This window comes from Rhinopithecus roxellana, chromosome 6, assembly GCF_007565055.1.
Source record: "Rhinopithecus roxellana isolate Shanxi Qingling chromosome 6, ASM756505v1, whole genome shotgun sequence".
NCBI classification, from domain to species: domain Eukaryota; kingdom Metazoa; phylum Chordata; class Mammalia; order Primates; family Cercopithecidae; genus Rhinopithecus; species Rhinopithecus roxellana.
The window spans coordinates 128,167,785-128,190,137 of record NC_044554.1 but is presented as its reverse complement, the minus strand read 5'-3'; the positions used below and the strand labels follow the sequence as shown (position 1 = coordinate 128,190,137).

General features: G+C 37.3%; 1 protein-coding gene across 2 annotated transcripts in view; it reads left to right on the top strand.

The window, feature by feature from the left end:
- The window catches only part of COL28A1 (collagen type XXVIII alpha 1 chain), a 181,406-nt gene that overhangs the window by 77,700 nt on the left and 81,353 nt on the right, over positions 1–22,353 (top strand). Inside the window, exons 19-25 of one of the 2 annotated variants that reach the window (XM_010353063.2) lie at positions 8,661–8,732; positions 9,480–9,548; positions 12,287–12,358; positions 15,691–15,759; positions 16,686–16,754; positions 20,434–20,502; positions 20,601–20,669. In XM_010353063.2, the coding sequence (XP_010351365.1) occupies positions 8,661–8,732; positions 9,480–9,548; positions 12,287–12,358; positions 15,691–15,759; positions 16,686–16,754; positions 20,434–20,502; positions 20,601–20,669 (489 nt within the window). The remainder of the gene's footprint in view (positions 1–8,660; positions 8,733–9,479; positions 9,549–12,286; positions 12,359–15,690; positions 15,760–16,685; positions 16,755–20,433; positions 20,503–20,600; positions 20,670–22,353) is intronic. The other variant, XM_030931865.1, reaches the window with a different exon arrangement.

The window sequence follows — 22,353 nt, the reverse complement described above, 5'->3', positions numbered from 1 at the left end:
CAATCCCACTGCCCTCCCTTCTCTCCTCACACATAATCATTATCATGAATTTGGTGTTTATCATTCTTTTGAAGTTTTTATAATTTCCTACACGTTTTTACCCATAAAATATATATCGCTTTTTTTGTGTTCTTGAACTTTACATGATATATCATTCTGCAATATATTTATAGTCAACCTTATGTTTTATTGGTGTTTTTATATGCCACTAATTCATTGCTATTAATCACATTATAGTATTCCACTGTATGAAAATATCTCATTTTATATTTATTCATCTTCATGTTGGTGGATATTTAAATTGCTTATCTTTCTTTTTGATTTTGCCAACAATGCTGCCACAAACATTCTGTTTCCTTTTGTATAAGTTAGAGGACAAGTTTCTTGACTTGTAGAAGATAGACAGCTAGAGGTAGAATGGGAAGATCATAGAGCATGTGAGTCTTCAATTTTGATACTGCAAAAATCTTGTCCAAAATGCTTGTGCCAGTTTACCTTCCTGCTAGCAATAGGTAATGATGTTCCTTTCTCTAAATCTGTGCAAATATGAAATGTGTACAAATATCTTATTGTGTTATATAAACTGCAAATATCTTCTCCTAGGCTGTGACTTATTTTTTTCACTTAGAGTACTTCTTAGTATACAGAAGTTTTAAATTCTGATATATTTCTATCCCTTTATGATTTGTGATTTTTGAATATTATTTTAAAACATTTCTTGACCTCAAATTCATAAAGATATTCTTATGTATTTTTTCTGAAATTTTTATTGTTTTGTTTTAAAAATTTAGGTATTTAACCCACACAGAATTTATTTTTGTGTGTGGGTCAATGTAGGGATCTATTTTTTATTACTATAAATAAGCAAGTACCCCAGAATCAGTTATTTAATAGTCCATCTTTACAACACTGATTTGCAGTACCACCTCTTCCATATATCAGGCTTCCATATTTTGAGCATCAGTGCCTGAGCTCTCTGTTCTACTCCATTTGTCTATTTATATCTCTCAGTGCTATTACCTCCTTGTCTTGATTATAATAGATTTACAATATGTTTTGTCATCTAAAAGGAAAAATACTCTCATCTTCTTTCTTGGTAATTATTGACTCTAAGATACGTATTTTAGGGTTGGCTTGTCAAATTTAACAGGATACCCCATTTGGTTTGCACTAAATCTACAGATTAAATATTAAGTCTTTCATACTACAGAGTAAAGCTCTAATTTTTCAAGAAAATATTTGTAATTTTTTCCATAAATGTCTTGTACTTCTTTAGTTAAATTTATTTCCAGATACCTTGCAGAAATTTTTGTAATTGTGAATTTTTTTCTACATCTTTTAACTAGCTAGTATAGGCCTAGGTCTATAGGAGAAGGTTTTTTTTGTAGTTTGTTTTGTTTGTTTGTTTTGGCATGTTGATTTTGTATCCAGCCACCCTGTGAAATCTCTGTGGAATCTCTTGCTTTTTCAGTCTCTATGTACACAATCATATTGTCTGAAAATAAAGTTTTACCTATTCTTTTTTAGCTCTCCTTTTATTATTATTTTTGTCATTTTGTACTGCTAGGATCACTTGTACAATGTTTAAGAGAAATGACTTCAAAAGAAGTGACATTTGCTGAAAGTTTTTGATAGATACCCTTTATTAGATTAAGGTAATTCCCTTCTTTTTTGGTTGTACCAAATGTTACTTATTAAATATAAATGATTACTGGATTTTATCAAATTATGCATCTACTAAGATAATTGTGTTGACTTCTTAATAGGATACGTTACAGTTACAGAGTTTTCGGATGTCAAACCATCCTTGCATTCTTGAGATAAACTCAATTCATTATGTGTATGTTTTATGATGGTCATTCAACTGACTAATCTTTTATTCAGGATTTTTCTTTTATTTTAATAACTATGTATTATATAAATGGCATATAATAAATGCACATGTTTAAAGTATAAAACATAATGTTTTGAGATATGTATATACCCTTGGAATCATCACTGCAATCAAGGTGATAAGTATTTCTATAACCCTCAGAAGTTACCATCTGTCCTTCTATCCCTCTGTAACTTCTTGTATGTTCACTAATATGCTTCCCACAGATCTGCTTTCCAATTATCCACTAACCATTGACCTGTTTTTTGTCATCATAGATTAGTTTGCATTTTCTTTTTTTTTTAATTTATTTATTATTATTATTATACTTTAAGTTCTAGGGTACATGTGCATAACGTGCAGGTTTGTTACATATGTATACTTGTGCCATGTTGGTGTGCTGCACCCATCAACTCGTCAGCACCCATCAACTCGTCATTTACATCAGGTATAACTCCCAATGCAATCCCTCTCCCTTCTCCCCTCCCCCCTCCCCATAATAGGCCCCGGTGTGTGATGTTCCCCTTCCCGAGTCCAGGTGATCTCATTGTTCAGTTCCCACCTATGAGTGAGAACATGCGGTGTTTGGTTTTCTGTTCTTGTGATAGTTTGCTGAGAATGATGGTTTCCAGCTGCATCCATGTCCCTACAAAGGACACAAACTCATCCTTTTTTATGGCTGCATAGTATTCCATGGTATATATGTGCCACATTTTCTTAATCCAGTCTGTCACTGATGGACATTTGGGTTGATTCCAAGTCTTTGCTATTGTGAATAGTGCTGCAATAAACATACGTGTGCATGTGTCTTTATAGCAGCATGATTTATAATCCTTTGGGTATATACCCAGTAGTGGGATGGCTGGGTCATATGGTACTTCTAGTTCTAGATCCTTGAGGAATCACCATACTGTTTTCCATAATGGTTGAACTAGTTTACAATCCCACCAACAGTGTAAAAGTGTTCCTATTTCTCCACATCCTCTCCAGCACCTGTTGTTTCCTGACTTTTGAATGATTGCCATTCTAACTGGTGTGAGATGGTATCTCATTGTGGTTTTGATTTGCATTTCTCTGATGGCCAGTGATGATGAGCATGTTTTCATGTGTCTGTTGGCTGTATGAATGTCTTCCTTTGAGAAACGTCTGTTCATATCCTTTGCCCACTTTTTGATGGGGCTGTTTGTTTTTTTCTTGTAAATTTGTTTGAGTTCTTTGTAGGTTCTGGATATTAGCTCTTTGTCAGATGAGCAGATTGCAAAAATTTTCTCCCATTCTGTAGGTTGCCTGTTCACTCTGATGGTAGTTTCTTTTGCTGTGCAGAAGCTCTTTAGTTTAATTAGATCCCATTTGTCAATTTTGGCTTTTGCTGCCGTTGCTTTTGGTGTTTTAGACATGAAGTCCTTGCCCATGCCTATGTCCTGAATGGTACTACCTAGGTTTTCTTCTAGGGTTTTTATGGCATTAGGTCTAACATTTAAGTCTCTAGTCCATCTTGAATTAATTTTCGTATAAGGAGTAGGGAAAGGATCCAGTTTCAGCTTTCTACTTATGGCTAGCCAATTTTCCCAGCACCATTTATTAAATAGGGAATCCTTTCCCCATTTCTTGTTTCTCTCAGGTTTGTCAAAGATCAGATGGCTGTAGATGTGTGGTATTATTTCTGAGGACTCTGTTCTGTTCCATTGGTCTATATCTCTGTTTTGGTACCAGTACCATGCTGTTTTGGTTACTGTAGCCTTGTAGTATAGTTTGAAGTCAGGTAGCGTGATGCCTCCAGCTTTGTTCTTTTGACTTAGGATTGTCTTGGCAATGTGGGCTCTTTTTTGGTTCCATATGAACTTTAAAGCACTTTTTTCCAATTCTGTGAAGAAACTCATTGGTAGCTTGATGGGGATGGCATTGAATCTATAAATAACCTTGGGCAGTATGGCCATTTTCACGATATTGATTCTTCCTATCCATGAGCATGGTATGTTCTTCCATTTGTTTGTGTCCTCTTTGATTTCACTGAGCAGTGGTTTGTAGTTCTCCTTGAAGAGGTCCTTTACATCCCTTGTAAGCTGGATTCCTAGGTATTTTATTCTCTTTGAAGCAATTGTGAATGGAAGTTCATTCCTGATTTGGCTCTCTGCTTGTCTGTTACTGGTGTATAAGAATGCTTGTGATTTTTGCACATTAATTTTGTATCCTTAGACTTTGCTGAAGTTGCTTATCAGCTTAAGGAGATTTTGGGCTGAGACAATGGGGTTTTCTAAATATACAATCATGTCATCTGCAAACAGGGACAATTTGACTTCTTCTTTTCCTAACTGAATACCCTTGATTTCTTTCTCTTGCCTGATTGCCCTAGCCAGAACTTCCAACACTATGTTGAATAGGAGTGGTGAGAGAGGGCATCCCTGTCTTGTGCCAGTTTTCAAAGGGAATTTTTCCAGTTTTTTCCCATTCAGTAGTTTGCATTTTCTAGATTTTTATGGAGTTATATACTTTATGATATTTTTCTGGCTTCTTTTAACTCTGCAAAATCATTTTAAGATCCATGTTGTAGCATATATATGAACAGTTCATTCCTTCATATTACGGAATACTATTGTATTATATGGATATGCCACAATTTGTTTATCCATTCATCTGTGGATAAAAGTTTTGCTTTTTTCCAGATTTTGAATATTATAAATAAAGCTGTTATGAACACTTATATATGTGTTTGTATGGACATTTGTTTTTATTTTTCTTGGGTAAACACCTAGAAGTGAAATGGCTAGGTCAGAAGGTAGGTATTCATTTAGCATTCCAAGAAATTGCCAAATCAACTTCCAAAAGAAAAAATCTTTGCTTATTATTTTTTCCAGTTACAGAATTAGAGTGTGCAGTTCCTTTGTTTTCCTTTTAGTACTTTTAAGATGTTGTTCTATTGTCTTCTCTCTTGCATTGTTTCTGATGAGAAATCTGTTGTTATCCTTATATTTGTTTCTCTGCACAACATGTCTTTTTTTCCTCTGGCTGCTTTTGAGATTTTCTCTACATCACTGGTTTTGAGTGGTGTGATTATAATGTCCCTTAGATATGTTTCTTGTGCTTGAAGTTCATTGATATTCTTGGTTACTGATATTCTTAGATCTATGGGTTATAGTTTTCAACAAATTTGGAAAATATTTGGCCAGCTTTTCTTGAAATAGCACTTCCTCACCTAAGGAACTTCAGTTTTACTTATATTTGGATTTTATTCTTGTTTTGAGACAGAGTCTCACTCCCACCGAGGCTGAAGTGCAGTAGCATGCTCTTGACTCACTGCAACCTCTGCCTCCTGGGTTCAAGTGATCCTGTGCCTCAGCTTCCCACATAGCTAGGATTACAGGCATGTACCACCACCCCTGGCTAATTTTTGTATTTTTTAGTAGAGATGGGTTTTAATAATGTTGGCCAGGCTATTATTTGGATGTTTCAGGTTATTTCACAGTTCACTGGTGCTCTGCTCATTCTTTTTCAGTCTCTTTCCTCTCTGTGTTTAGGATAGCTTTTATTGCTACATGTTTTAGTTCATTTATCTTTTCTTCCATGACACTAATAAGCTTTTAATTCTGTCCAGTGTTTTTTTTATCTCATACATTGTAATTTTCAAATCTAAAATTTTAATTTGTATCCTCCATATATCTTCCATGTCTCTATTTAACATGCTTTAAATTTCCTCTGTTTTCTTGACTGTATGGAATATAGTGATGATAACTGTTTTAATGTTCTTACCTACTAATTCTAATGCCGGTTTTATTTCTGGGCAAGTTTCAATGGGTTGATTTTTCTCAACACAAAGTGCTATATTTTTCAGCCTTTTTGAATGCCTATTTTTAAATTAAATATTATTATTAATATTAATATTTTCAAGATGGGGTCTTGCTATGTTGCCCAGGCTTGCTTTGAATTCTTGGGCTCAGGCTGTCTTCTTGCCTTAGCCTACTGAGTAGTTGGGATTACAGGCATGTACCACTATGCCCAGCTGAGTAGTTTTTTATTGAATGCCCAACATTGTGAATTTTATCTTTTTGCATGTTGGATATTTTTGTATTCCTCTAATTTGAGCTTTGTTCTTGAATATTTTGTAGTTACTTGAAAACAGATTGACCCATTTTGGTCTTGCATTTAAGTTTTATTAGGTAAGACTACAGCAACATTTAGTCTAGGGTTAATTTTTCCCTGCTGTTGAGGTAAGACCCTTTATAGAACTCCAATTTACGCCCTCAGAATTGTGAGGTTTTATTTCTTGAAAGCAGAAATAGGCAGTATTCCTGGTTCAAAGTCAGTTCTCTCTAATCTTTTAAGTTGGTTGTTTTCCTGGCCTTGGGTAGTTTCTTCATACACATGTACTGAGCAGTACTCAACGGATTGAATACTCATTGTGGATGCTCAGCAGATGCTTATAGTTTTCTCTGTGTAACTGCTTCTGGTAATCTACTCTGTGAACTTTTGATACCTGGGCTTACCCAGATGCATGTTTATCTCCTTAGAGATGCCTGAACTTTCCCTGGTTTCTCAATCCCTGCATTATGACTTGGAAACTTTTATACAGGCACTGGGGGAAATTAAAGCATTTGATTGGAAGCTTAAATTGCGCTATATCTCATAGGGTGACTGGTCTATAATTTTGTTTTCTTGTCTTGCCATTGTATAATTTTTTTGAAAAGGCTTTATAAGCCTCATAAAATAAATTAGGTAGACTTCCCTCTTTTTCTTTTTTTTAGAATTGTTTATATAAGATAGGGAATAACTGTTCTTCAAAAGTTTAAAAGTTTGGTAAGTCTTGCTGTAAAACCAACTAAGCTTGTGATCTTGGAGGGAGATGAACTAGAGACTTTTAATCACTGACTCAATTTATTTAATAGTATTGGTTTATCTAGCTTGTTCATTTCTTTTTACAGCATTTATATAATTCATATTTTTCAATACATTTTAAAAAATTTATCACCAATTTTCTATGACTTAAAAAAATTTTACTATATTTATAGTTATATCTTTATTTTTTAATATTATTTATTGGTATCTTTTAAAAAACCTAATCACTCCTATTAGAAATGTATTCACTTTTATTCTTTTTAAAAAAGGCATTACCAGCCAGTCATGGTGGCCCAGGCCTGTAATCCCAGCACTTTGGGAGGCTGAGGCAGGCAGATCACCTGAGGTCAGGAGTTCGAGAACAGCCTGACCAACATGGAGAAACTGTGTCTCTACTAAAAATACAAAATTAGCCAGGTGTGATGGCACATGCCTGTAATCCCAGCTACTCCGGAGGCTGAGGCAGGAGAATCACTTGAACCCGGGAGGCGGAGGTGGTAGTGAGCCGAGATCGCACCATTGAACTCCAGCCTGGGCAATAAGAGTGAAACTCCATCTCAAACAAACGAAAAAAAAAAAAAAAAAAAGGCATTACCTTTCAGTTTTATGAATCTTCTTACTTTTTGTTTTCAAGTTTATTATTTTATTCTCTCATATTTATCATTCCATCTACTTAGTATTAGATTTACTGTGCTTTTTTCCACTGGCTTGTTTAGGTTAGTTGAAGTTACTTCCAATTATTTTCCATTTTGTTGCTATTAATAAATGCCATAAAGATACTTTAAACTCTTTGAAAGTAGCATATTTTTTCCTGAACATTTTAAAGGATTTATTACTAATCATAAATTAACTTGAAAACAAGTGGAATTACTGAATATTCGAGTTGGAAGTGGTGTTAGGGCACAAATTTGTTATTTCACTTTTATATTAGTTTTCTAGAGCTGACATAAGAAAGTACTAGGAACTGAGTGCCTTAATACAACAGACATTTATTGTCTCACAGTCGTAGAGGCTAGAAGTCCAAAATCAGTCTGCAGGGCTATGCTTCTTCCAAAACCTGTAAGGGAGAATGCTTCCTGGTCTCGTCTTAGCTTCTGGGGGTGCCTGTCAATCCTTGGCATGCCTTGCCTAGCAGATGCTCACTCTAGTCTTTGCCTCTCTTGTCACATGGTGCTCTCCCTACATGTCTGTCTTCAAGAGGCATTTTCCTCTTTTTATAGTACCCATTGTATTAGTCCATTCTGTCATTGCTTTAAATAACTATCTGAGACTGGGTAATTTATAAAGAAAATAGGTTTAATTGACTTACAGTTCTGCAGGCTGCACAGGAAACATGATACTGGCATCTGCTTGGCTTTTGGGAGGCCTCAGGAAACTTATAATCCTAGCAGAAGGTGAAGGGGAAGCAAGTACATCTTCACATGGAGGAGCAGGAGAGTGAGAGAGTGAAGGGGGGCGTACTACACACACATTTTTAAACAACCAGATCTCATGAGAACTCTATTATGAGAACGGCAAGGGGAAAGTCCACCCCTATAACTCGATCACCTACCAGGCCCCTCCTCCAACACTTGGAATTACAATTCGAATAAGATTTGGGTGGGGACACAGAGCCAAATTATATCATCTATTATACTGAATTAGGGCCTCCTGTAATGACTTTATCTTAACTTGATTAAATCTGCAAAGACCGTGTTTCCAATTAAGGTTACATTTACAGGTACAAAGAGTTAGGACGTCAACATATCTTTTTGGGGTCACAATTCAGCCCATAAAAATAGAATCAAAAACTAAGGCCTAGGGATGTTAAGTAACTTCCAAAGATCAAATAGTTTAGTATTAATTACTAATCAGATTTCATGGAGGCTTTTCTCACACACTAAGATACATCCAATTGCAAGTACCTCAGAATGGAGGTATGAACTTTTGGGAAATAAAATATTTGTTCATCCACCAGGGGGAGCCAGGCTCAATAGGGCTCCCAGGACAACCAGGAGTACCAGGAGAAGATGGAGCTGCTGGGAAGAAGGTAAGACCAAGCTTTTCATATTACTGGAGTAGGAACTATTAAACCAAACTGATATCTTGGTCCCTCAGGAGTGCGAATCAAGCCATCCAGGACAAACTTAGTCTCTTGAAGAAAAAATATCTCACAATCCCAAATGTCCCTTTTCACTTTCCCTGAGAGAAGGAGGGGCCTACTCAAAGGCTGAGATAGTGTCTCACATCCTCTGCCTTCTCTCTGGTGTTTTGGTTATGGCCTAGTTTCTTCAGGATTTCTAGAAAGCACATTAATTTAAATTTAAGAGAAAGCCACTCCCCCGCCCCCCGCCAAGAGGAGAGTCTGTGAATGCATTCAGGAAATAAGGCCATTGTAAAGATTTCCTGAAGTATTTTGAGTTGACATTTGAAATACTCATTTTTCAATAAAAGTAGCAAAAAACAGCAGGTGGAAAGGCTGAAGGTCTTCCCTGTTTTTTAAAAAATCTACCAAATGCGAAGGAAGAGCCAAAGGAAAATGAGCTTATTGCTTTGGAAATTGGCTGAGAAATTACTTTTTCATGATACTCCAGCTGCTCTGAGTTAAACTGGAGTTTGATGTTACTTTATTTCAAGTTTATAAACTTCCAGATTGATTTTGAGACTACAGTGAAGGTATGGTGTGTTTTGGAGAGTCTCAGCTGAATCCACTGGTGATAAAAGGAGACAAGGTGGGATGATACATACAGTCTGTCTACTGGAGGGTCACCTAAGACATCAGTGTCGTTTTCTCTAGGGAGAAGCGGGGCTTCCAGGAGCAAGAGGCCCAGAGGGACCACCTGGAAAAGGACAGCCTGGCCCCAAGGTATGGAAATGACAGTGTTGGAGGAAGCAGCCTGTGTTCTGGTCCTCATACTGAGGAGCCAACTTAGAAGAAATTTGATTGTTATTCTTACTATGTCAAATGTGTTTATATCTGGCTTAAAAGTATGAATACTACCTTGCAAGATTTGGGAAGACAGCAAGCATAAATGATTCATTTTTATTTTCCTAACATCTATTGTAAGACCCAGCATAGACAGGAGTTCAACACATGTTTTCTCAATAAATGGTCAGATTGACATTTAAAAAACACATAGGAAGGAAAAAAAGCCTTGAAATACATCATTGAGATTTGACAGTCCATAAATTTTCTTTATAAAATCTCACACAATAATAAGAAATATCACTTTATTAAATGGCCATTTCACTTCACAACTTGGCATACATTTATTTTAAACTCTGTAGAAATGCTAGTTGAATAACATTTTTATATATTAAGATGAGACTATACAAATTCATCCATAGGATAAGACGACTAGTGACATAACCTATAGCCTCTAAGGTTCCAGGTCTTCCTGCAATTTTTGTTTGTTTGTTTGTTTTGAGATGGAGTCTCACTCTGTCACCCAGGCTGGAATGCAGTGGCATGATCTCGGCTTACTGTAACCTCTACCTCCCAGGTTCAAGCAATTCTCCTGCCTCAGCCTCCTGAGCAGCTGGGACTACAAGCATGTGCCACCGCACCCAGCTAATTTTTGTATTTTTAGTAGAGATGGGGTTTCACCATATTGGCCAGGCTGGTCTGGAACACCTGACCTCATGATCCTCCTGCCTCAGCCTCCCGAAGTGCTGGGATTATGGGTGTGAGCCACTGCGCCTGGCCTTCTTTCTGTTTTTATGTGCAGTTATCAATTCCCATGTAAAGATTCTTATGGATTATATACAAGTCAAGTAAAAATAAAATTTGTATATATATTTGTGTTCTATTCATAATTCTACTAAAATAGTAATTGATGTCTTGTGAACATACTCACTAAAATTGAATCCTTAATCTTAAATGTGAAGATATGAAATTTAAATCTATTTGTAGGCTTGTAAACATTTTCATTTATTGATTTACCCGTCTCAGGGATCCTTTTTGGGTGAGGTGGAGAGGATAACATCATCATGCAAAATACACTGTTAGAAATGCCGATCTGTTAACATTCAGGAGAACTGTTGTTTTTAGGATGTGCTTTTGGAAAATAGTCTCTTGGAGTTAATAATTGAAGCCGTGAGAATGAACAATGTCTCTAAGGAAGAGAGTTGAGGTTTAAGCCCCACATTGTGAGGTAGCTGGAGAACAAGCACTCAACAGAATAAGCAGAATGGTAGCATGTTAGGAATACCAAGGAGAAAGGATTTCAAGATGAAAGCAATGGGTGGTATCAGATGCCACCAATAAAGCAAGGAGAATGTGCGTTGGAAAGAGAGACTACTGGATTTGTGGCTTGAGGTGACTTGTGGCTTATGGAAGGCTATTGGAGAAGAGTGGTAGGAACATGTTACATAGCCCAGGTATACCATGGTTCAGTGTTGGCGATTTATTACATGTAATTGGGTTCCTCCTGTTCATTTCTGGGGTGATTTAGGTCAATAACCTAAATTAGTGGTAGTGGAGGGAAGAAAACAAATAGTTGTGTTTGTCTCTACTGGTAAGTGGAGACAATTGTCTCTACTGGTAAGTGATAATGATATAAGATACTTGGATGTTCAACTTTTTTTTTTTTTTTTAACACTGGTGCTACTGCTTTTCGTTAGTGTGGACCATGGAAACTTCTGTGGATTCTACAGGAGGTCACCTCTTCTTAGTAAAGTGCCTGCTTTGCTGATGACCTTAGTATAGTCCAGTGATTCTCAAAGTGTGGTCCCTTGAACCAGCAGCATCAACATCACCTGGGAATGTTATAAATGCAAATGCTTGGACCTCAGTGCAGAAGTACGAAATCAGAAACTCTAGGTGGAGGGCCCAGCAATCTGTGTTCTAACAAGCCCTCCAGGTGATTCTGTTGCTCAACCTTAAAAACCATGGTATAGTCATTTATATTATAAATGTTTAAATAGTGTCAGCACAGACCATGAGGAATTTTTCATTTGTTGAGCTATGTGCATCCCTGGATATGGTGCCTTGCAGTTGAACCCTAGTTGAAAGATAGTTTTGAAAGTAAAGGAATTCTTTACCTTCAGTTTTACACAATCATGCTGGGGAACAGCCAGTAGTCAGTTCCTAGCTCTGCCTCAGGTTAATGCTAAAGCATCTTTCTGCCAATAAAACTATTGGTCTCTTTTGGGGGAAAGAATTAGACTCCCCAGTGGGGAAGAAATAGGGCTGTGGTTTTTAAAATGTTTCATTTCATGTTTTAAACCTGAAATAGAAAAACTGAAAAACAGCATGAAAAAGCATAGATAGCTCTCATTTCTGAAACTGCGAATGTCTCAGAACCATCTGTTAATAGACCAGGGTGCAAAGGAACTACAAATTCAAATAAAAGTTCCAAAAGAAAGATACGAAACTTCGATTTTTGAAAAACAGCAAATCACACTGAATAAATGGTAAAGGCTGAACAATCTGAAGTCATCTGATCTCCTCAAGAACATTGACGAATCCTGTGCAAATGAGCTGTGCTCAGGGCACCCCACTTTAAAATTGGTATTAGTTGAGAATCTGGCTCCACTGTGGTCCTTACTAGGTTAGGGGAGGTTGCTAATACAATATTTATATTTTCATAATTATTTTGTTAGGGTGATGAAGGCAAGAAAGGGAGCAAAGGAAATCAAGGACAGAGGGGACTTCCAGGGCCCGAAGGACCAAAGGTATGTTTCTTGTATTCTGACTTATGCTTTGAGGAGTTTGTATTTGTGTCTGGTTTTAACAGAGTATTAGATTTCCACTGAAAATTGGATTCTTTGTTTCCTTCCCAACAAATACAAAACAAAAACCCCAAAATAAAAAACCATAGAAAACATACTATTCCCAGACCACAATAGAATGGAATAGATTGCATAAAATATGTAATACGCATAGAAATACTTTTGTTTCTAATTTGTCTGTCAGTCCTCTCTAGTAACAACCAAATATTCAGAAGTTGGGATATAATTGGGACCATAGGAGACACCAGTTCTTCATAATCTTGCTTTGTTAAAACCCAAAAAGCCTGAGACTGACAGGCAGCACAGTGATGAGGAAGGCTTTTCTTCAGAAGGTTGATTGCCTCCTGCTGTGCCGTGAACCTTTTGGAGCCAGTCACTTCAATTATAGAAAGAAGATAATGATATGTTCTATCTCACAGGGTTGTTGTGAAGACTAAAAGTTAATAAAGCACTTAGCACATTTCCTGGTATATAGTAAGTGTTGAATACATCGAATTATTTGGAGAAAAAAAATCAATATGGTGAAATGGGAAGTAGGGGATCTATGTCCTGGTAAATTGTCGGTAACAAGGTGCTGAGGAAGAAGTGAAGGGGATTGTGAGGCGAGCAATTAAGTATGTGTCCTGACTTAGCCTCAGAGACCCACCATTAAGGTCATTTGAATGTGTCAGGAAACAGAAACTGCAAACCTAAGAGAATTCATGTGTTTAGGAAGATGCTAATTGTAAGAAAGAGACAAGGAGTATGTTTTAGGACCAGATGATTAAAAAGCACATTTTTAAAAAATGGTGCTGACTAGATCAGATCAGATACAAAACAAAACGTCACCTGTACACCAGTGACTCTTAAACTTCGGTGTCTGTTCAGTATCCATTGGTATCACCTATTACAAATCCAGATTTTTTGTTACCATCCTCAGCTATCTGGATTCAGTAGGTGAGTGGGCCCAGGAATCTGTACTTCTCAAGTAAATGCCCCGTGCTGCAGGGAGTTCAAGAAGCACATTATGAAAAGTGCCACTATGAAACAAATATGTTGTATTACTATTAATAACAAATTAGTCTTTATGTCCTACTCTATTTCGAAGTGAACACTTTTCTGTGTTTTGAAATAAAGCTGTTTTTAAAGATGAAGGTGAAGAATTGCCGTATGTTAAGGCATAATCATCCCTTAGCACAGGGTATTTAAAATAATTGTATACTTTCCATGATACTTTTCATATTATAAAAGTAATTGACCTCTTTTTTAAAAAAATAAATAAAACAAATTAAATCTAGAGACATAATTTTGCTTTTCCTTTGGTTTTAGTGAAGAACTTTAATAGGTTCATGTTCTGTTCCTTTGTCAAAGGCTTGGATAGGGGGTTTTATGTGTTTCCAAATTCTTGTCGTGTCCTGTGCCATTGCCTTCCAGGTTTGGATTTAAGGACTGGCACATACATGCCATGGCATGAATTGGTCTCGGTGGGCCAGTGTGCTCAGCTTGTTGGTTGTATTGTCTAATCAATACAGCGGGAGGCCTCAGCTCTGAAGATGAACACAGCCCCCGGCAGGAGGCATCACTGGTGAATCTGACTGATGGAGTCCCTGCTGGACGAAGCAGGATGACTGAATAGGAAGCTCATGCGATTGAATTTTCAGAGGACGTGAGTCAGGCAGACGCAGTATTAGTCAGCAGTCTGAGAACCTAGAGGGTCATGTTTAGACATAGCATAGAAATAGCTCATTCTCCGTGACTCATCTCCACAGTGTTTTGTTTGTTTGTTTGTTTTGATAAAGGTCCAGATAGTAAATATTTTAGGTGCTGTGGCCCAAGAGGCAAAATGAAAGATATTATGTAGTTACTTGTATAATGACCACTTGAAAATGTGAAAGCTGTTCATAGCTCAAGGCTGTACAAACAAGGGGGTGGGCACATTTGGCCCACCTACTGTAGAGAAGTACTTTTCAAACTGTTTTGATTATAAACCCCTCCAGTAAAATTTTGATCACATGCCACAGATTTTTAATTTTTTAATTGTAATTTTTATTAATAAGCTATCATACTAATATGTTATGAATTTGTATAAACAATTGAAATTTTAATAGATGAGATAAAAACATAGAGACAAGTTGTAATATTTTCTTATATCCCAGTGGGTCATTTGGAACACCTTATGGTGTACATTGACAATTGCTCTGGAATAGTGTTTTTACCAGGGGTGCTTCATGAAAATTCATAATCCTGGGCACCAACCTCTAGATCTGTTGAATCAGAAACTCTGGAGTTTGAACCCAGAACTGTGCATTACCAAACTTCCCTGATAATGCCTCTGCTCTCTAAAATTTGAGAATCACTTGTCTAGACCCAGATGGAACAGAAGAATTACCTGTTGCTCCAGTTTGAGTCTTTGAGACTCTAAATGTTAGACATCTCCCCCCCTAAATGTTTAAAATTTTCTATTAAAAATGTCATTTTTTAAAATCATAGGGGTTCTTTTTATTGTTTTCTTTTTTTTTTTTGAGACAGTGATTTTCTGTTACTCAGGCTGGAGTGCAGTGGTACGATCTCAGCTCACTGCAACCTTGAGTGATTTTCCTGCTTCAATCTCTTGAGTAGCTGGGATTTCAGGCACACACCACCATGTCCAGCTAATTTTGGCTATTTTTTTTATTTTTTTTATTTTTAGTAGCGATGGGGTTTTGTCATGTTGGCCAGGCTGGCTTCAAAACTCCTGACCTCGAATGATCCGCCCACCTTGGCCTCCCAAAGTGTTGGGATTACAAGTGTGAGCCACCACTCCCAGCCCATAGGGGTTCTACTTCTTAAAACGGATGTGAGATAACATAGAATGGAAGATGAATACCTTTGGTCATTAAAATAAAACAACAAAGAAAAAAGAGTTATAACCTAGAAATACACCCTAAAACATTTGCTGAAGATAATTGCTATATTGAAAAAAAAATTCTCTCTGAGCTTCCCAGCATACAACACAAAAGGGAAGCACCATGAATTGCATAATTTTTATTAGCTAATAAAAGGATGCACAAGAGATAAAATTTTCCTAACATTCAGTTATTAATTGAACATAGTTATTTAAAAGCACTGAAATCTTACTGGTCAATAACTTTAGCAGTGGTTTACAAAGGATGCTCAAATTATTTTCACATCGATCTTTGAAACCAACAGAGGTCATAATATAATTTAAAAATCTGCAGATGTTTCTATACGTTTATTATTGTCTCCATATGTGGTTTCTCTGCTTGAAATGTAGTGAGCATTTTGCTCTTTTTCAGGGTGAACCGGGCATTATGGGCCCTTTTGGAATGCCTGGAACATCAATTCCTGGACCACCTGGGCCAAAGGTATATATTCCTGGGAATTATTTTCCTTTTCTTGACCCTTTGGCAGTTGGAGAAAAAAAATCATGATATCAGTGAACTAGAATTTTAGTTTTGGAAGAGCCTTAGAAATGACTCAGTTTAACTCTGAAACTTCACAGATAAGCAAACTACAGCCAGCAGCAGAGTTAGGACTAGAAACCAGATTTTGTGCTCCTGGTCCCAAGCTTGTCACTTTACCCTTCATTACGTCTTCCAAATCCTAAACCCCAGTACAGGCAAGAATTTAGAACATATATTCAGAAGAATCTACCAGGATTTATAATTGAAGAGTTTAGCAGAAGACATATCCACTCAGGTTGGTTGGTTGGTTTGCTTTTTGAGACAGAGTCTCACTTAGTCCCCCAGGTTGCAGTGCAGTGGTGCAATCTTGGCTCACTGCAACCTCCACTTCCTGGGCTCAAGTGATTCTCCTGCCTCAGCCACCCAAATAGCTGGGATTACAGATATACCACCATGCCTGGCTAATTTTTGCACTTTTAGTAGAGATGGGGTTTTGCCATGTTGGCTAGGCTGGTCTCGAACTCCTGGATTCAAGTGACCCGCCTGCCTTGGCCTCCCAAAGTGTTGGAATTATAGGTGTGAGCCACTGTGCCTGGCCTTCACTCAGTTTTAAGAGCATTCCCAGCCAATCTTAAAGTCTAAATATTTGAGTCTGAATTGCCACATATTATTTCAATGGACTTTCTCCTAACAGCAGTAATAGTCTTTACTGACAGATGTTATTTACTTAGGATTTGAAATTCCCCTCAAATGTTAAATATACTATCTCAAGGTCTGAGATAGACAGATTAAGCTCTTTACAGAATGGCCAATGCTTTTTTTTTGCTATGTGTGCTTGTGATTTCTTGCACAACTGTAGCCTGTGAAATGTCATTTGAAATGTACAGGGAGATAGAGGAGGACCTGGGATACCTGGATTTAAAGGAGAACCCGGACTTTCTATTCGAGGACCGAAGGTATGCTTTATTCATGTTCTGTTTTTCTGTATCTGAAACAAACGAAGCTAGATGTAATCCGTAAGTTGATTTTTCAACTTCAAAGTTTCTATATTGATGAACTAAAATGTAAGAATATAGCTATTCCCTTTTATTAAAAAAAACAAGCAATCACGTAGTTTATTTTTCATACTTGTGGGGAAGAGTAGCTCTTATGGTTAAATTTTTGCTGATTAGACAATTGTTTGAAAATACTCTTTCGCACTGTCTGTGATACAAGGGATTAAATGGCCTCTGGCCTCTTCATTTACATATTAATTGCCAAAGTATCTGTTCTGCAAAACATTGTCCAAAAAAGCATGTGTGCTTGGAAGCTTTGTTGAATAAAAATTTCCTGCTTTGATTATTTATCCTTTTGAGTTATTTCAAAGGGAAATACAAATAATTAATAAGAAACCAGGTTTCTGTAATCATATCTGGTTTTTCATGGCAACGAAGCACCATTTTTCCTCCTCACACTGTACCCAGCACCACAGCAAAATTTAGCATTTATAACATTCCTAGGTGTCAACTAGGATATCTCTGTTTGTGAGGACAAGCTTCAGGGCCCCGTCATTAGCACTTTTAAAATCAATAGCATGTTGTTGCGTAGCTTTGAAACTTGCTTATATTCTCCCATATTAAGTTGTCTTATCTAGATAAAAGGGTTCAAGTACTAAACTGATGACCTTCAAAGTTAAAAGAAGAAAACATGGAGTCATTTTTTAAATAAAATATGATGCAAAAAACTTGTTGTATAAAACTGACATAAATTGGAGTGGTTCTTATTAAAAGCAAATGGAGAACCTTGAGCCTCCCGTGTTCTTACTGCTTTAATAGTTCGCCCTGCTAGAGTGACAGCTGCCCTAGTTTTCCCGTGATTGAAGGGGGTCCTGGAACACATGCCTTTCAGGGCTAAAACTGGGAAAATCTTGGGCAAACTTGGACGAATTGTTCATCTACTTCCTCCAGATCCCAAGGTAACCCAAACTATGTAGACCACTCTCTTTAGAAACACAAGCTATATAGACAGCTCATAGAGACAATAGCAAATTTTCTAATGTGAAAACTACAGATATGACCTTGATCAGTTATATTTGCATGACAATTTTGATAGATTGAAGCTGTGTATTCACAATGAATGATTTATACATCTCTCTCCACTTATCCTTCTATTTGCAATAGGAATATAATCCAATTAAATGTGCTGCTAGAGTTTATAGGCCCCACCTGTTTTCTGTTGATGATTATTAGGCATTATAGGTGATGGTACTTAAAGATATTTGCCTCTTCACCCAAGCCTTTTGCTACTCCTCTGGACTCTAATGATACTCTTTTTGTCGTTCTTCCCTAGTTCATTAGTTTTTCAGTTTTTGGAGGGTCATACACACCTTTGAATGTCTGACGGAAATTTTAGCACATTAATTTCATTTTGTGTAATACTTCAGGGGTCTCCCAGATGCCCCCTAAAGCTGATTTCAAAATACTGGGTTTCCATTTTTGCCCTAATTTCTAATGAATGAGAGAAACACTTTGAAGTAAATAACTTTGTAGGACATCTCCTTGAATCCAGTGTAGAAAAGCAAGTGGCAAAATTCCATCTATAAAAATATGGTAAGGAGTCCAAAATAAAAACCTGCTCCTCCTCTTGCTCCTTGGTATTTCCTATTAATAACAGAAGTAACAAGCTACCTGAGATTTTTGCAGGAGCGAGGACAAAGATCTCTATACAAAGGATGTTTGTAAACTGTGAGTGTTTTAATGGTTTTCCCCTCCACTGTGATTGTCAGACTTTAAACAAGAGCAGCTGCTGATCATTTGTTGTAAGTCTGGACCGTAGAAATAAAAATTGAAAAGTAAATTTTGATTCCAATTTTCTTTTCCTTTTAACTCAACCAGGGGTCAGTTACTGCTTTATTTTGTTGTTGGGCCTCTCCTTGTGTAAACATGGAGATAAGTGGAAAACTTATTTTGGGACAAGTTTCATATGAGAATGTTTAGAGCTTCAACCTTAAATGTAATTGGAATAGCATAAAAAATTGGTTCTGAGAAGTGACCAGTTCCCCGTAGTTGGAATACACCAAAATGTACCATCCTGAAGACTATGGGCTTCCTTTCTCTCATTCAACTTTAAAAAATCACCTTGAGTTTTTGTTGATAATGAATAGTATGTTAAATTTTTATAAGTGGCCACATATTTCCTAAAGATGATCATTCTTAAGAAGGTTAGCCACATAAAACAGCCTTTTAGAGTTAATAGGAAATAACAGCTGTTGCATTCATGGTTTTAAAAATAAAGTTTCTGATTGCTTAAAGAGTATGTAAAATTTTTTCCCCTGTTCCCAATAAATTACTCATTTATTGGGGTATAGTTGAGAATAGTTTTTGGGAGTTGGACTTTGGGCAGTATTTTCACTTGGAATAATGGTAATTTGATCTCCGAGTTTGCTTGCATATAAGGAAAGTTCTTAAGAGTCCTGCTGCTTTCTTTCTCCATTCTTGGAAAGCAAAGGTCTGCCTGTTGTTAGAGTTTCCTCCCAATATAAAGAAAAACCATAAATATTTTAAAACATGAGTAGCTCTTTATCAAAACAAGTGCTGCATATTGACAAGGGCTGTTGTAAGAGTTATCAACCAGTAACAGGTGGAATGTGTTGTAAAAAGAAGTATTACAGGTTTTAAATATAAGCGTAATGGACTTGCAGGTAATTTTTTTTTTTTTTTTTTGGAGACAGAGTCTCGCTCTGTCGCGCAGGCTAGAGCACAGTGGCGCAATCTCTGCTCACTGCAGCCTCAGCCTCCTGGGTTCAAGCGATTCTCCTGCCTCAGTCTCCCAAGTAGCTGGGATTACAGGCGCCTGCCACCAAGCCCAGCTAATTTTTGTATTTTTAGTAGAGACGGGGTTTCACCATGTTGGTCAGGCTGATCTTGAACCCCTGACCTAGTGATCTGCCCGCCTCAGCTTCCCAAAATGCTGGGGATTACAAGTGTGAGCCACTGCACCTGGTCACTTGTAGGTAATCTTCTAAAAGATCCTTCTTAATTTTTTTCTCTTCCCCCATTTTACTTTAGTCAGAAATTTTTCTGATTTCTGTTTGTGAGAGAGTTACAAGTCTTAGAAAACTCTATTGTACAAAGGACAATAATCACCCCTCCCTGGTCTTTCTGTAGGAGACTAAGAGCTGCTACCAAAAGTTTTTGATGCCTAAGGTCATCACTCTAAAACAATATTTACAGCTTTTTACTAGGTCTCAAGATATGAATCACAAGCCCTGTCCCTTCATAACTTGTTTTAGAAAAATTAATGTGTTTTTATTTTCATCTGGGTTTGTTCCCTGTATAATTCAGTCTCCATTAATGAAGACAATAGATTTAATGCAACAATAGGAAACTGTAGTTATTCCACACTCAAAATTTTGCTATGTATTCTTTTCTACTCTTCTCACATTGTACTTAATAAATTTTATTTTTTATATGTCTTCTTGATTTATGATGCACTAAAACTTTATAATTTTAAAAATTAAAATATTAGCAATAAGTCATTTTCTAACTCCTGGGTTAGAAATCCACCGTTGGCATATTGAGTTGGTTTTATGCTTAAGTTTAACCAGATGTTTTATAGTTGAGTCTCATGACATCACTGATGTTGGAATTTACCCAGGGTGTCCAAGGCCCTCGGGGACCAGTGGGTGCTCCAGGACTCAAAGGTGATGGCTATCCTGGTGTGCCTGTAAGTGGGACATTTTTTTCTTCCCTCCCTCCCTCCCTCCTTTTTGAGAGTTGCACACGACAAGGATGCTTACACCCTCCCTTACTATGTCATCTCAGGGACCTCGTGGATTACCAGGACCCCCTGGGCCGATGGGTTTACGTGGAGTGGGAGACACTGGAGCAAAGGTAAGACTTTAAAGTAGGCAACATATTAGCTTCTAAGAGTGTGCCTATAGGTAGGTGACTTTGGTAAAGATAAAATTTTTTATCAGCTAGAAGAATAGAGGTATCTGAAATAATTAATAAAGTTATTTGCCCTTATCTATAGACTTCCCAGGGAACTAATCTGAACATGTAGATTAACTTCATGGTTTGGCTCCTCCTTCTCTGATAGCAACTCATGTTCCTTTGCTGCTGCTGCTTCTTATACCAAGATCAGGGTTCAAGTTGGAGATCTCCTCTCTCCTCTAGCCATACTCTTTCCCTAGGTACTCTCATCCAACCCCATGGCTTTAACCACTGTCCACACACTGACGGCTTCCAAATACCTATATTTTCTCCCTTAAGATATGGTTTCATGTATGTATTTTCTTACCATGTATCCCCTCTTGGGCTTCTCACAAACATCTCTAATGTAAAATAACCCAAAATAAAATCCTTGATTTTTGCCCCATAACCCTGCAAATGGCTCTCCCAAGCTCAAGCCAGAAGGACTAAGCATCATGCTTTGTTCCTTCCTTTCCCTCTCCTTCCTCCACACCTAGTCCTTTGGTAAATCCTGTCAGTGCTACCACCAAAATATATCTCAACTCTGGCTCCTTTTTTCTTTCTGCTTCTGCCTGGCAGACTATGTCATCTCTTACGTAGGCTGTAAAAATAGCCTCTTCATTGGTCTTCTCTCTGTTCCACCTCTGTCCTCCAATAACTTAGCAGGAAGCGTGGTCTTCTAAAACCATAAATCAGAGTGTATACCATTCCTTCCTAGAAACACCCTGGTGGCTTCTCTTTCAAACTTTGAACACTTCCCATGGCCTTGAAGGCCCTTCATGCTCGGATCGCAGCTTCTGTCTTTTCTCGCCAGCTGCCTACATTCAGCCAAAATGGCCTGCCCTACTTCAGCTCATTCCTGCATCAGGGACTTGCCAGGATGACTGATTATTAAAAGCTTAGTTCAATTCTCACCTCCCTGACCACCCACACAAAAAGCATTAGTATCCCAACCCCTCTGTATGTTTTCCATGTAGCGTGTATCACTTTCTGAGATCATCTTGCTGATTTATTCCTCTGCATATTTCATGAGAGTGAAGGTTTTCCTGGAGGCAGGCTTTTTGCTTTGTTCCCTCCTAACTTCATGTCACCAGAACTAGGTGTACCATTCAATAGGAGCTCTACAACCTGTTGAATGAATGGAAAATGAATAAATGATCAATATTACCCTAAAGGGAGAATTTTTCCTTTGAAATATATCTCCTTAGTTTTTTGAATGTTTCCAGGTCATTAGAGAGAAAAGATGTTGTATGTGCTTAATGCCAAATTCTCCTCTTGGTATTTGCCCCTGCCACAAAATTTAGAAGTGCCTCTTTGCCCTCTCCCAGGTAGAATAAAAGATTGGAGACCCATGGCACTAAATTTCATCTTTAAAAGGGAATCTTGATAGCTGCCTCATCTCTGCTTCTAGGGGTAACGTTGAGAGTCCAGTGAGGATGTATCTGGAAATGCTATGTACACTGTACAGAGAGGACAAACCCGAGGTGCTTCAATGAAGGATCTGGCTTGGTCTGACTGAGGACTACATCAGATCCTTGAATAAGCCTCAACAGTATCAATAAACTGCACTGAATTTGGGTACTGATGTATTCTTTTTTCTTTA